This window comes from Pseudophryne corroboree, chromosome 6 (genome assembly GCF_028390025.1).
Source record: "Pseudophryne corroboree isolate aPseCor3 chromosome 6, aPseCor3.hap2, whole genome shotgun sequence".
NCBI lineage: Eukaryota > Metazoa > Chordata > Amphibia > Anura > Myobatrachidae > Pseudophryne > Pseudophryne corroboree.
The window spans coordinates 376,419,593-376,433,207 of NC_086449.1; the positions used below are offsets into that span (position 1 = coordinate 376,419,593).

Below are 13,615 nucleotides of genomic sequence, written 5' to 3' on the forward strand. Positions count from 1 at the left end.
GGAGAATAGAACGCTCACCACCGAGCCCGCAGCGTGGAGAGTGCAGCAATCTGCCGCTCGGGATCCTGACGTTCGGCATCCCGGGCGCCTGTATACCATACTGATCCCCATCCTACAACCCATGGTACCAGTGTCCCCCAGCATGGATGAAAGAGAAAATGAATATTGTGAGCCTTCATGTACATTGCTGTATTTAGAACTGTTGTGTGTTTCTGGAAAACATGACACTTAAATCTCCTATCACTGGATCTCATTAATCTTTATCTATCTTCTCTTTAGAGGTGTTTATATGTGGTGGTTACAATGGAGAGGTTATCTTGGGAGATCTCTGGAAGCTAAACCTGCAGACCTTTCAGTGGACAAAGCTTCCTGCTCTGATGCCTGAACCAGCGTACTTCCATTGTGCGGCGGTGACACCGGTATGTCCTACTTGTCTCTTGTACTTAGCCAAATAAACAGCACCTTTTATACAGATTTTGTCAATTTGTTGAAATGAATCAGTAAGAAAATTGTATATGTTTTACTAGGTAATCCATGCAGTGGCTAACTGCGCACCATAACATTTAATAGTGATAAAACTAGATCTTCATCTGATCATATGTTTATTTCATTTTAGTTAATAGCTTGTATGGTTCCTGCTCATGTTATCTTTTTGTGTGTATTAATGTTTTGTTTTTTTGCCCTGTGACTATAGGCTGGCTGCATGTATATCCATGGAGGTGTAGTTAATATTCAGCAGAACAAGCGGACTGGATCTTTATTCAAAATTTGGCTTGTCGTGCCCAGCCTCCTAGAACTGTGCTGGGAGAACTTGCTAAAAAGCTTCCCCCACCTTGCTCACCTTCCTGCAAATCAGCTACTACAACTTGGACTATCACAGGGACTCATAGAGAGGTTAAAATGAAAACGCCCATTCCGCTATCTTGCTCTGAGTTCTGCAGTGTTTAAGGAGCCTTCCCCGGGAGCACGCTGCTAATAAGATCTGGATGCCTGGACCTTACTAAAACAAAATCTGTGGCCTTCAATCCTTTTCACGTTTTAACAATACCAGCGCATACATCAGTGGTTTTAAGATTGATGCCTTTATGGCCATGATAACTTTTTATTCACAGTGAGGTTTAAGACTATTTATGCTTTAACACATGCTTTTAACTGATATTTAACTTATTTGTTTCATCTTTGTTAGACTCGTTCCCTCCCCCATTCTGCTTCAGTCTTGGTCTTGCAACCTGTGTGCTCTTATCGCATTGTAGTCTGTAGGAATATGTAGTATCTGCTCCCGCTGTCTGACTCTCATTCTTTATATAGCAGGTGGGATCTGTGCAATTCATGCCATCTTATTACCACAACATTCTGCCTTACATTCTGCCTTGTCTTCACCTAGACACCTGACATAAGGCCTTTGCTTAATGAATTGCTCTGTCAGCCCTACTTGTGCAGTCATGTGGCTGATCTGGATAGTTCATTCCAAGTCTGCAGTTATAACACATTGTGGATGTAATAACAAACTGAACTGAAGACACTCTGGTAGTAACTGTGATCTGGGCATGTATTAAAAGTACACAATATGCTAAAACTGTGAAAACGAGGTTCTATGTCCATGCTCCAACAATCTCTTGCTCATGCTGCCTATGACTGCCATGCTGCAAATAACACTACAGCTCTCAGTATCTGCTCTTGCTTGGACATCAGAATAGGAAGACTAATCACATAACCTTGGCGGGTGGTCTTCTGTTTGCCGGCGGTCGGGCTCCCGGCGCTCAGTATACCGGCGCCGGGAGCCCGACAGCCGGCGCCGGGAGCCCGACAGCCGGCATACGACACTTATTTTCCCTCGTGGGGGTCCACGACCCCCATAGAGGGAGAATAAAATAGTGTAGCGCGCCACCGTGCCCGTAGCGTGGCGAGCGTGGCGAGCGCAGCGAGCCCGCAGGGGGCTCATTTGCGCTCGCCAAGCTGTCGGTAAGCCGGCGGTCGGGCTCCCGGCGCCGGGATGCTGGTCGCCGGTAGCCCGACCGCCGGCCAGCCGTAGTGAACCCAACCTTGGCAGATGGCCAATTTCCTCACTACTGTATCGGGTGCATTGAGATGACCCAACCTAGGGGCAGGTTTTATTTACATTTTATGTTTTGATACATTTTTTCAACCTGTTGTGTTTTTTTTTTTCTTTCTCCAAATATGAGATTTTTCTCATTATGGGCATGCTGTTATCAGATTCACTGCTACTGTTTGTGGACCAGACTGTATGAAATCTTAAAAAGAGAATGATTAGTTATCATCAAAACATCGGACTGTCCTGATGATCTACTGTTCTGTAATGGTTTGACTAACAAGTTATAATGCAAACAGAATGGGCCTAATAAGCCTTTCAGCTCCTGTCAGTTTGACTAGAGAACAATGGTACATAATATAATGGTCATCAGTTGGTTAGAAACTAGTCACTCTATGGCAAGTATATACTTTTTTTTTTTTTTTTCTACATCAAATAGACTGGCTATTATTTTCAATGTACCTAACCTCTGATGTATAGGCTTCAAGCTAAGTGACTGAAGTATTGGTCTTTTCATACGTCCATAGCTTATGGTATATTCATTGTCCATACATAGATTTTGCTTGTATTTATGTACAGCAGAGACTACAATGGTGTATTCATAATGTAAAATCCCATAGTCTAGATGCTTGTCAGTAATTGGTGAAAAGCTTTATAACAGCATGATGGGGAGTGCATGTGACAGTCTGCCATAATACTATACTCTGCGCTAAATTGATAGTGAATTATCTGCCAAACATTTGGGGATGTAGTTCTAAAGGGGTGACCTTGAGCGCTAAGTATAAAGCGGTACTAATATTAAGTGCAAAACACAAAGTGTGGTACTTATTATTATGCAACTTTCAATTTTGCACTCAAATCCATTGAGAGGCAGCCACCGATTTTGTCTCCAAGCTTTGCTGGATTAGAGGGACTTGGATTGATATTTTTACTGTAACTCTCCTGGTGCATTTAAAATTGTGTGGGGTACATGAAACTAAGCCTTTGTGTTAACCAGCAGAGTGTATTTTATAGATTGCACAGCGATAAAAACTTTCAATGGCCATGTGCCCAGAATACACGTTTCCTTTTTTGTTGTAGTAATAGTTCAGCTTGGAATGTGTTTTGCATAAACTTTCAGTGCCTTTTTTCTTTCTTTTTTTTTCTTCTTAAAACCTAACCTGTGTGTGCTATCCATTATTAAAACCTTTTGTTATTTTTGTTATAAAGCAGTGTCTTAGCAATAACATTCAGCCTGTGCACTCACTGAATATATTTAACACAAGCCTGCTTCCTGTGATTCATTTGTTACAAACTGAAGCAGTTTCCCGCAAAACTTTAATATTACCTGGACACTAAGAATTGAGGGGGGGGGGAAGAGGAGAGAGAGACTATGAATCGTGTTATAGGATTTTGGTTTTGTCCGATTCCTTTCCTTAGTATAGCAATCCCATGGTGCTGGCAACTGTTTTTGGGATCATGAGTCCATGTTTGAATGTTTGTCATTTATCACCAGTGTATTTTACAATTGCTCACTTGAATTTTTAGATCTTGCTTTCTTTGTGCTGTTGCTGCTAACGAACCTTGGCAGATGTGACTGTGGCTTATTTCATAGGTTTTTGCCATGTGGCATCTGAAATTGTCCAGAAAAACTCTCTCCTAAGGAAAGCTACGTAATTTGGTATTGATGGCTGTTACAATGGGACATGTGAACATTGCATTAATTGTTTGTTTTTAATTTGCTTGAAGCGACTATGCTGCCTTAACCTAAATCAGTCCAGAAATAAAGGAGCCATACTAGAGGAGGGGGGACAGCTCACACCCATAACTTCTAGAGTACTAGAAGTGATAGGGTTAATGCAGTCATAAGCCTTTCACAGCTGTAAAAACTAACTTCCTCCGCATGATTTATGAAGTACTGTATATGAGAAACGTTAAGTGTTTTCAGCTTTTAAAATGTGTACTTTCTATTGTAAAAATCCATGTGCAATATTAAGCATTCTGTCCATGCATGTTATATGCATTGTATAATTTTACGTCTTTTTTTTTTTTTTTTTTTAACTGAATTAAATTTTTCTTTTTTTTATGCTTAAGTTTGTGGCTTTACATTTTTTGGAGAGATTTTTGGTTTGATTCATAGTTTGTCTTTTAAACAGCTCTGGTATCTCTACATTTTCTCTAACATGCATTACTTTATCGGTAACAAAACAAGCATCTAGATGCTGCCATTAAGAAACGATTAAGTGCCTAATTCAGCATGGGTAGTAGCTGTGCGAAATATCGCACAACTACATACCATTTACATAGGACATGTGGTACCATTTACATTGCACATCTGTTGAAATTGCCTAATAGTGATTTCTCTTACGTCCTAGAGGATGCTGGGGTCCAATTTAGTACCATATGGTATAGACGGGTCCTTTGGGAGCCACTGTCACTCCTCCCTCTATGCCCCTCCTACCAGACTCTGTTTAGAAATTGTGGCCGGAGGAGCTGGTCACAGCTAGGGGAGCTCCTAGGAGTTTCTCTAACGTCCTAGTGGATGCTGGGGACTCCGTAAGGACCATGGGGAATAGACGGGCTCCGCAGGAGACAGGGCACTTTAAGAAAGAATTTGGATACTGGTGTGCTCTGGCTCCTCCCTCTATGTCCCTCCTCCAGACCTCAGTTTGAATCTGTGCCCAGACGAGCTGGGTGCTACTTGGTGAGCTCTCCTGAGCTTGCTAAAAAGAAAGTGTTTTGTTAGGTTTTTTTTTTTTTTTTCAGAGAGATCTGCTGGCAACAGACTCTCTGCTACGTGGGACTGAGGGGAGAGAAGCAGCCCTACTCACTGAAGATAGGTCCTGCTTCTTAGGCTACTGGACACCATTAGCTCCAGAGGGATTGTACACAGGATCGCACCCTTGGTCGTCCGATCCCGGAGCCTCGCCGCCGTCCCCCTCGCAGAGCCAGAAGACAGAAGCCGGTGACAGAAGCAAGAAGACTTCGAAATCGGCGGCAGAAGACTCCAGTCTTCATATGAGGTAGCTCACAGCACTGCAGCTGTGCGCCATTGCTCCCACACTAAACCCTCATACTCCGGTCACTGTAGGGTGCAGGGCGCGGGGGGGGGGCGCCCTGGGCAGCATTTAGAGAACCTCTTGGCAAAAGTGGGCATATATACAGTTGGGCACTGTATATATGTATGGGCCCCCGCCATATTTTAACACAAACGCTGGACAGAAGCCCGCCGCTGAGGGGGCGGGGCTTCTTCCTCAGCACTCGCCAGCGCCATTTTCTCTCCACAGCTCCGCTGAGAGGAAGCTCCCCAGGCTCTCCCCTGCAGAATCATGGTTGAAGAGGGTAAAAAGAGAGGGGGGGGGCACATAAATTTGGCGCAAAAACAGTATATACAGCAGCTACTGGGTTAACACTAAGTTACTGTGTGATTCCTGGGACATATAGCGCTGGGGTGTGTGCTGGCATACTCTCTCTCTGTCTCTCCAAAAGGCCTTGTGGGGGAACTGTCTTCAAATAGAGCATCCCCTGTGTGTGTGGTGTGTCGGTACGCTTGTGTCGGCATGTTTGCCGAGGAAGGCTATGTGGAAACAGAGCGGGAGCAAATGAATGTGGGGTCGCCGCCGACACCCGATTGGATGTATATATGGAAGGTTTTAAATGATAATATTACTTCCTTGCATAAAAGGTTGGATAAAGCTGAAGCATTGGGACAGCCGGGGTCTCAGCCCATGATCCTATGTCGCAGAGGCCGTCAGGGTCTCAGAAGCGCCCACTATCCCAAATTGTTGACACGGATATCGACACGGATTCTGACTCCAGTGTCGATGGCGATGATGCAAAGTTACAGCCATCCGTTACATGATTATAGCAATGAAAGCTGTGTTGCAGCTCACAGAGGAAACCCCAGTCCCTGACAAGAGGGTTTATATGTATGGGAAAAAGGCAAGAGGTGACCTTTCCCCCTTCACATGAGTTAAATGAGTTATGTGAAAAGGCTTGGGAATCTCCAGATAGATAACTGCAGATTTCCAAACGGATGCTTATGGCGTATCCTTTCCCGCTAACGGACAGGTTACGCTGGGAATCCTCCCCTAGGGTAGACAAAGCTTTAACACGCTTATCCAAGAGGGTTGCCCTGCCATCACAGGATACGGCCACCCTAAAAGATGCTGCGGATAGAAAGCAGGAGGGTATCCTGAAGTCTGTTTATACACATTCAGGTACCTTACTAAGGCCGGCGATTGCGTCGGCCTGGATGTGTAGTGCTGTAGCAGCATGGACAGATACCTTATCTGAGGAACTTGATACCTTGGGCAAGGATACTATATTACTGACCCTGGGGCATATAAAAGACGCTGTCCTTTATATGAGAGATGCTCAAAGAGACATTAGCCTACTGGGCTCTAGAATAAATGCAATGTCGATTTCTGCCAGAAGGGTCCTCTGGACTCGGCAATGGACAGGAGATGCCGACTCAAAAAGGCACATGGAGGTTTTACCTTACAAGGGTGAGGAGTTGTTTGGGGAGGGTCTCTCGGACCTGGTCTCCACAGCTACAGCTGGAAAGTCAAATTTTTTGCCATATGTTCCCTCACAACCTAAGAAAGCACCGTATTACCAAATGCAGTCCTTTCGATCACAAAAAGGCAAGAAAGTCCGAGGTGCGTCCTTTCTTGCCAAAGGCAGGGGTAGAGGAAAGAAGTCCTCCCTGGCTTCCACTAAATCCACCGCATGACGCTGGGGCTCCACAGGCGGAGCTAGGCCCGGTGGGGGCGCGTCTCCGAAATTTCAGCCACAAGTCTGTTCACTCCCAGGTGGATCCCTGGGCTATAGAGAGTGTGTCTCAGGGATACAAGCTGGAATTCGAAGAGATGCCCCCTCACCATTACCTCAAATCGGCCCTGCCAGCTTCCCCCTTAGAGAGGGAAATAGTGTTAGCTGCAATTCACAAATTGTATCTTCAGCAGGTGGTGGTAAAGGTTCCCCTCCTTCAACAGGGAAGGGGTTACTACTCGACCATGTTTGTGGTACTGAAACCGGACGGTTCGGTCAGACCCATATTGAATTTAAAATCCCTGAACATGTACCTGAAAAGGTTCAAGTTCAAGATGGAATTGCTCAGAGCGGTCATCGCAAGCCTGGAAGGGGGGGATTTTATGGTGTCTCTGGACATAAAGGATGCTTACCTTCATGTCCCCATTTATCCACCTCATCAGGAGTACCTCAGATTTGTGGTACAGGATTGTCATTACCAATTCCAGACGTTGCCGTTTGGTCTCTCCACGGCACCGAGAATATTTACCAAGGTAATGGCGGAAATGATGGTGCTCCTGCGACGGCAAGGAGTCACAATTATCCCATACTTGGACGATCTCCTCATAAAGGCGAGGTCCAGAGAGCAGTTGCTGATCAGCGTGGCACGCTCTCGGGAAGTGTTACAACAGCACGGCTGGGTTCTAAATATTCCAAAGTCACAGTTGATTCCTACGACTCGTCTGCCCTTCCTGGGCATGATTCTGGACACAGGCCAGAAGAGGGTTTATCTCCCGATGGAGAAGGCTCAGGAGCTCATGACACTGGTCAGAGACCTATTAAAACCAAAACAGGTGTCTGTGCATCTCTGCACGCGAGTCCTGGGAAAGATGGTGGCATCATACGAGGCCATTCCCTTCGGCAGGTTCCATGCGAGGACCTTTCAATGGGATCTGTTGGACAAGTGGTCCGGATCACATCTACAAATGCATCGGCTGATCACCCTATCCCCCAGGGCCAGAGTGTCTCTCCTGTGGTGGCTGCAGAGTGCTCACCTTCTCGAGGGCCGCAGATTCGGCATTCAGGACTGGGTCCTGGTGACCACGGACGCAAGCCTCCGATGGTGGGGAGCAGTCACACAGGGAAGAAATTTCCAAGGTCTGTGGTCAAGTCAGGAGACTTGCCTTCACATCAACATCCTGGAACTAAGGGCAATATACAACGCCCTACGTCAAGCGGAGACCCTGCTTCGCGACCGATCGGTGCTGATTCAGTCAGACAACATCACCGCAGTGGCTCATGTAAACCGCCAAGGCGGCACAAGGAGCAGGGTGGCGATGGCGGAGGCCACCAGAATTCTTCGCTGGGCGGAAAATCACGTAAGTGCACTGTCAGCAGTGTTCATTCCGGGAGTGGACAACTGGGAAGCAGACTTCCTCAGTAGGCACGACCTCCACCTGGGAGAGTGGGGACTTCATCAAGAAGTCTTCACGCAGATTGCAAGTCGGTGGGAACTGCCACAAGTAGACATGATGGCATCCCGCCTCAACAAAAAGCCACAGAGGTATTGCGCCAGGTCAAGAGACCCTCAGGCGATAGCTGTAGACACACTAGTGACACCGTGGGTGTTCCAGTCGGTCTATGTATTTCCTCCTCTTCCTCTCATACCCAAGGTGCTGAGAATCATAAGAGGAGGAGTGAGAACAATACTCATTGTTCCGGATTGGCCAAGAAGGACTTGGTATCCAGAGCTGCAAGAAATGCTCACAGAGGACCTATGGCCTCTACCTCTAAGACAGGACTTGTTGCAACAGGGGCCCTGTCTGTTCCAAGACTTACCGCGGCTGCGTTTGACGGCATGGCGGTTGAACGCCGGATCCTAGCAGAAAAAGGCATTCCGGATGAGGTTATTCCTACGCTGATAAAGGCTAGGAAGGACGTGACTGCTAAACATTATCACCGTATATGGCGAAAATATGTTGCTTGGTGTGAGGCCAGGAATGCCCCTACGGAGGATTTCCAGCTGGGCCGTTTCCTTCACTTCCTACAGTCTGGAGTGACTTTGGGCCTAAAATTGGGTTCCATTAAGGTCCAGATTTCGGCCCTATCCATTTTCTTTCAAAAAGAACTGGCTTCTCTTCCTGAAGTTCAGACGTTTGTAAAGGGAGTGCTGCATATTTAGCCCCCTTTTGTGCCTCCAGTGGCACCTTGGGATCTTAACATGGTGTTGAGTTTCCTGAAGTCACACTGGTTTGAGCCACTTAAAACCGTGGAGTTAAAATTTCTCACGTGGAAGGTGGTCATGCTATTAGCCTTGGCTTCAGCTAGGCGTGTGTCAGAATTAGCGGCTTTGTCACACAAAAGCCCCTATCTGGTTTTCCATATGGACAGGGCGGAATTGCGGACCCGTCCGCAATTTCTGCCAAAAGTGGTGTCATCTTTTCATATTAACCAACCTATTGTGGTGCCTGTGGCTACTCGTGACTTGGAGGATTCCGAGTTACTAGATGTGGTCATGGCTTTGAAGGTTTTTGTAGCCAGAACGGCTAGAGTCAGGAAAACTGAGTCACTGTTTATCCTGTATGCACCAACAAGCTGGGTGCTCCTGCTTCAAAGCAAACTATTGCTCGCTGGATCTGTAACACGATTCAGCAGGCTCATTCTGCGGCTGGATTGCCGCTGCCAAAATCAGTAAAAGCCCATTCCACAAGGAAGGTGGGCTCTTCTTGGGCGGCTGCCCGAGGGGTCTCGGCATTACAGCTTTGCCGAGCAGCTACTGGGTCGGGTTCAAACACTTTTGCAAAGTTCTACAAGTTTGATACCCTGGCTGAGGAGGACCTTGTGTTTGCTCATTCAGTGCTGCAGAGTCATCCGCACTCTCCCGCCAGTTTGGGAGCTTTGGTATCATCCCCATGGTCCTTATGGAGTCCCCAGCATCCACTAGGACGTTAGAGAAAATAAGATTTTACTTACCGGTAAATCTATTTCTCGTAGTCCGTAGTGGATGCTGGGCGCCCGTCCCAAGTGCGGACTTCTTCTGCAGTGCTTGTATATAGTTATTGCTTACATAAGGGTTATGTTATATTTGCATCCTATTGTTGTTCATACTGTTAACTGGGTAAGTTTATCACAAGTTATACGGTGTGATTGGTGTGGCTGGTATGAGCCTTGCCCTGGATTCCAAAATCCTTTCCTTGTACTGTCAGCTCTTCCGGGCACAGTTTCTTTAACTGAGGTCTGGAGGAGGGACATAGAGGGAGGAGCCAGAGCACACCAGTATCCAAATTCTTTCTTAAAGTGCCCTGTCTCCTGCGGAGCCCGTCTATTACCCATGGTCCTTACGGAGTCCCCAGCATCCACTACGGACTACGAGAAATAGATTTACCGGTAAGTAAAATCTTATTTTTTCTAGTTTTATTATTTTCTTGAGTTAGTTAGGTACAGGGAGGCTGCTGGCAACAGCCTCCCTGCTTCGTGGGACTTAGGGGTGGGGTCGCGTAGGAACCAACTTCCTGAAGAGTTAATGGTTTTCTATCTCCGCTGACAGGGCACTGAGCTCCTGAGGGTGCTGATCGTTAGCTGCTCCAGGTGACCGCTCACTCCCGCAGCATGCCGCCACCCCCTAACAGAGCCATAAGATTGAAGATGTGATGAGTACAGCGCCGGCGTCCTGGTTAGCGGGTCGCCGGCGGGTATGTGCGGCACAAGGGTGGGAGCGCAGCTCTGACAGTCTGCGATACGGGAAGGGAGTGTGATAATACAACTAATTACCCTATTAAGGGTGGTTAGTCAGCGCCAGGCTTTTATCGTAGTAATTGCCTATAGGGGCGCTGTGTGGCTGGCTCCTTATACTCTGACTCTCTCTGAAGGTACTCTGGGGGAAATTGTGGCTGACATTTTCCTGTGTGTGTGTGTATTTATCCCACATTACCATGTCCAAGGACTCTGTGTGTCCTGTGCTGCAGAGTGTTTAATCTTCTCCCGAGGAGTCTATTCCATGTACTCAGGAATGCAGTATACTGTCTCAGCCTTCTGAATCCGAACGACCATGGGTGGATTCTTTAAGGGGGATGATATCCCAGATTTCAACTAGGATGTCACATTCTGAGAGGGAGACACAATTTTTCAGAAAATATGTGGAGGGCTTGCAAACTTTGGCCCCCACTACTTCGTCTAAAAACCCACCTGCATACCCACATAAACGTCCACTTGTCCAGATAATGCAAGCTGACATGGATACCGACTCTGATACAGGGAACGGCAAGGGGGATATGCCTCCCTTGCTAAAGGGATGCAACTAATGATTGAAGCCATTACCGATGTTTTACACATGACTGAGAAGGTACCTGAGCAGGAAGAGGAGACTTGCTTTACTGTAAATAAGACATCCTCGCTTACCGACCCTGCTTCTAAGGAGTTAAACTCCTTGTTTGAAAAATCCTGGGAAAACCCAGAGAAAAAAAATCCAGATCCCTAAAAGAATTCTTTGCTTTTCCTTTCCCTGAAGAGGACAGGAAAAAGTGGGAAAAATCCACCTGTAGTAGACGCTTATGTATCTAGGTTGTCAAAAAAACACCTTAAAGGAGACGGCGACCGCAAGATATAGACTACGCTCAAATCACCATACACGGCTACAGGTATGTCCTTAAGGCCCACTATTGCTTGTGCGTGGATTTCTAAAGCCATAGTAAAGTGGTCAGGCACATTACTAGAGGAATTAGATACTATGGACAAGAGTGACATTGACTTGTTTTTACGTCACATACAGGATTCGGCAGGTTTCATGGTGGGAGCCATGAAGGACATTGGCCTGCTTAATCTAAGGGCTACTTCCATGGCAGTCTTGGCACGCAGAGGACTCTGGCTACACCAATGGATTGCGGATGCGGAATCCAAGAAGAGCGTGGAAAATCTGCCCTTCACAGGTCAGGCACTGGATGCGTGGATATCCACAGCAACTGCGGGTAAGTCTACTTTTCTTCCCTCCGCAGCTGCACCGGCTAAGAAATCTTATCCTACGCTGCAGTCCTTTCGGACCGCGAAATTTAAAAAAATCCAAGGGTCCCCCCACCTTCTTTAGAGGAGGTCTGGGAAAGTCCAGAAAACTTGCACCAACAGGTTCCCAGGAGCAGAAACCAGGTTCTGCTTCCTCCAAGTCTTCAACATGACGGTGGATCTCACAGCCTGGGGATCGGGCAGGTGGGAGCGAGACTAGAAGATTTCAGTCACGTCTGGGCGGCGTCGTGCCTAGACCCCTGGGTAAAAGATAGTTACCCAGGGGTACAGACTGGAATTTCAAGTACTCCCACCTCACAGATTCTTCAAATCAGGCTTACCAGCTTAGCTGACAGTACAATTCTGCAGGAAGCCATTCAAAAAATGTATAAAAACAAAATGTCACTGTTCCAGTTCCACCTCACCTAAAAAACAGGGGTTATTACTCAAACCTGCTTGTGGTACCAAAGCTGGCCGGTTCGGTAAGGCCAATATTGAACCAAAAGTCCTTGAACCCATACTTACAAGTGTTCAAGATGGAGTCTCTGAGAGCGGTGGTCTCAGGTCTGGAGGAGGGGGAATTCCTGGTATATCAAGGATGCGTACCTTCACATTCCGATCTGGCCACCTCACCAGAATTATCTAAGGTTTGCACTACTGTACTGTCACTACCAGTTCCAGGCCCTACCATTTGGCCTCTCCACAGCACCGAGGGTGTTCACCAAGGTCATGGCGGAGATGATGCTCCTTCTCCACAAACGGGGAGTGAACAATGATTCCATATCTGCAACAGCTTCTACCTGGAAGATGCCTTTATCAGCAGATCGTCCAGAGTATTGCTCTCTCAACTCGACTACTCCAGAATCATGGGTGGATCCTGAACTTCCAAAGTCACATTGGGAACCGGCAAGGAGCCTACCTTTCCTGGGGATGATACGCGACACGGAAGTGCAGCGGGTATTTCTACCTCTGGAGAAAGCGTTGGTGAGCCAATCAATGGTCCGGGATGTCTTCAAACCAGCTCGGGTATCGGTGCATCAGTGCATGCGCCTTCTGGGAAAGATGGCGGCCTCCTACAAGGCCCTACAGTACGGAAGATTCCATGCACGGGTCTTCCAGCTGGATCTCCTGGACAAGTGGTCGGGATCTTCACATGCACCAGCGGATACGCCTGTCGCTGAAAGCCAGGATTTCACTCCTCTGGTGGCTGCAAACTCCTCAGTTGCTCGAGGGCCACAAGTTCTGGATTCTTCAAACCATGGATACAAGCCTCAGAGGTTGGGGAGCAGTCATCCAGGGGGTAAACTTCCAAGGTAGGTGGTCAAGTCAGTAATCTGTCCTTCCAATAAACGTTCTTGAACTAAGGGCCATATACAACAGCCTTCTACAAGCGGCACATCTTCTGCAAGATCGGGCCATTCAGGTTCAGTCGGACAACGTCACAGCGGTGTCTTACATAAATAGGCAGGGCGGAACGAAGAGCAGAGCTGCAATGTCAGAGCTAAAGAGAATCCTCCTCGGGGCAGAAAAGCCGTCGATCTTCATTCCGGGAGTGGACAACTGGGAAGTGGACTTCCTCAGCAGACATGATCACCATCCAGGAGAATGGGGACTCCACCCGGAGGTTTTTGCAGAGGTAACAAGCCGGTGGGGTGTACCTCACACAGACATGATGGCCTCTCGCCTCAACAAGAAGCTTCGGCAGTACTGTTCTAGGTCAAGAGACACGCAAGTAGTGGCAGTGGATGCCCTGGTATCTCTGTGGGTGTTCCACTGAGTATATGTATTCCCTCCACTTCCACTCATCCCAAGGATTCTCAAACTAATCAAAAGAACAAA

The 13,615-nt window shown here is 47.2% G+C and overlaps 1 protein-coding gene across 3 annotated transcripts in view; it reads left to right on the forward strand.

Moving 5' to 3' along the window:
* The window catches only part of KLHDC10 (kelch domain containing 10), a 196,889-nt gene extending 195,304 nt beyond the window's left edge, over positions 1-1,585 (forward strand). For all 3 annotated transcript variants that reach the window (XM_063926738.1, XM_063926739.1, XM_063926740.1), the window contains 2 exons: positions 280-419; positions 695-1,585. In XM_063926738.1, coding sequence (XP_063782808.1) covers positions 280-419; positions 695-904 — 350 coding nt within the window. In that variant the 3' untranslated portion in view covers positions 905-1,585. The remainder of the gene's footprint in view (positions 1-279; positions 420-694) is intronic.
* The last annotated feature ends 12,030 nt before the right edge of the window (positions 1,586-13,615 follow it).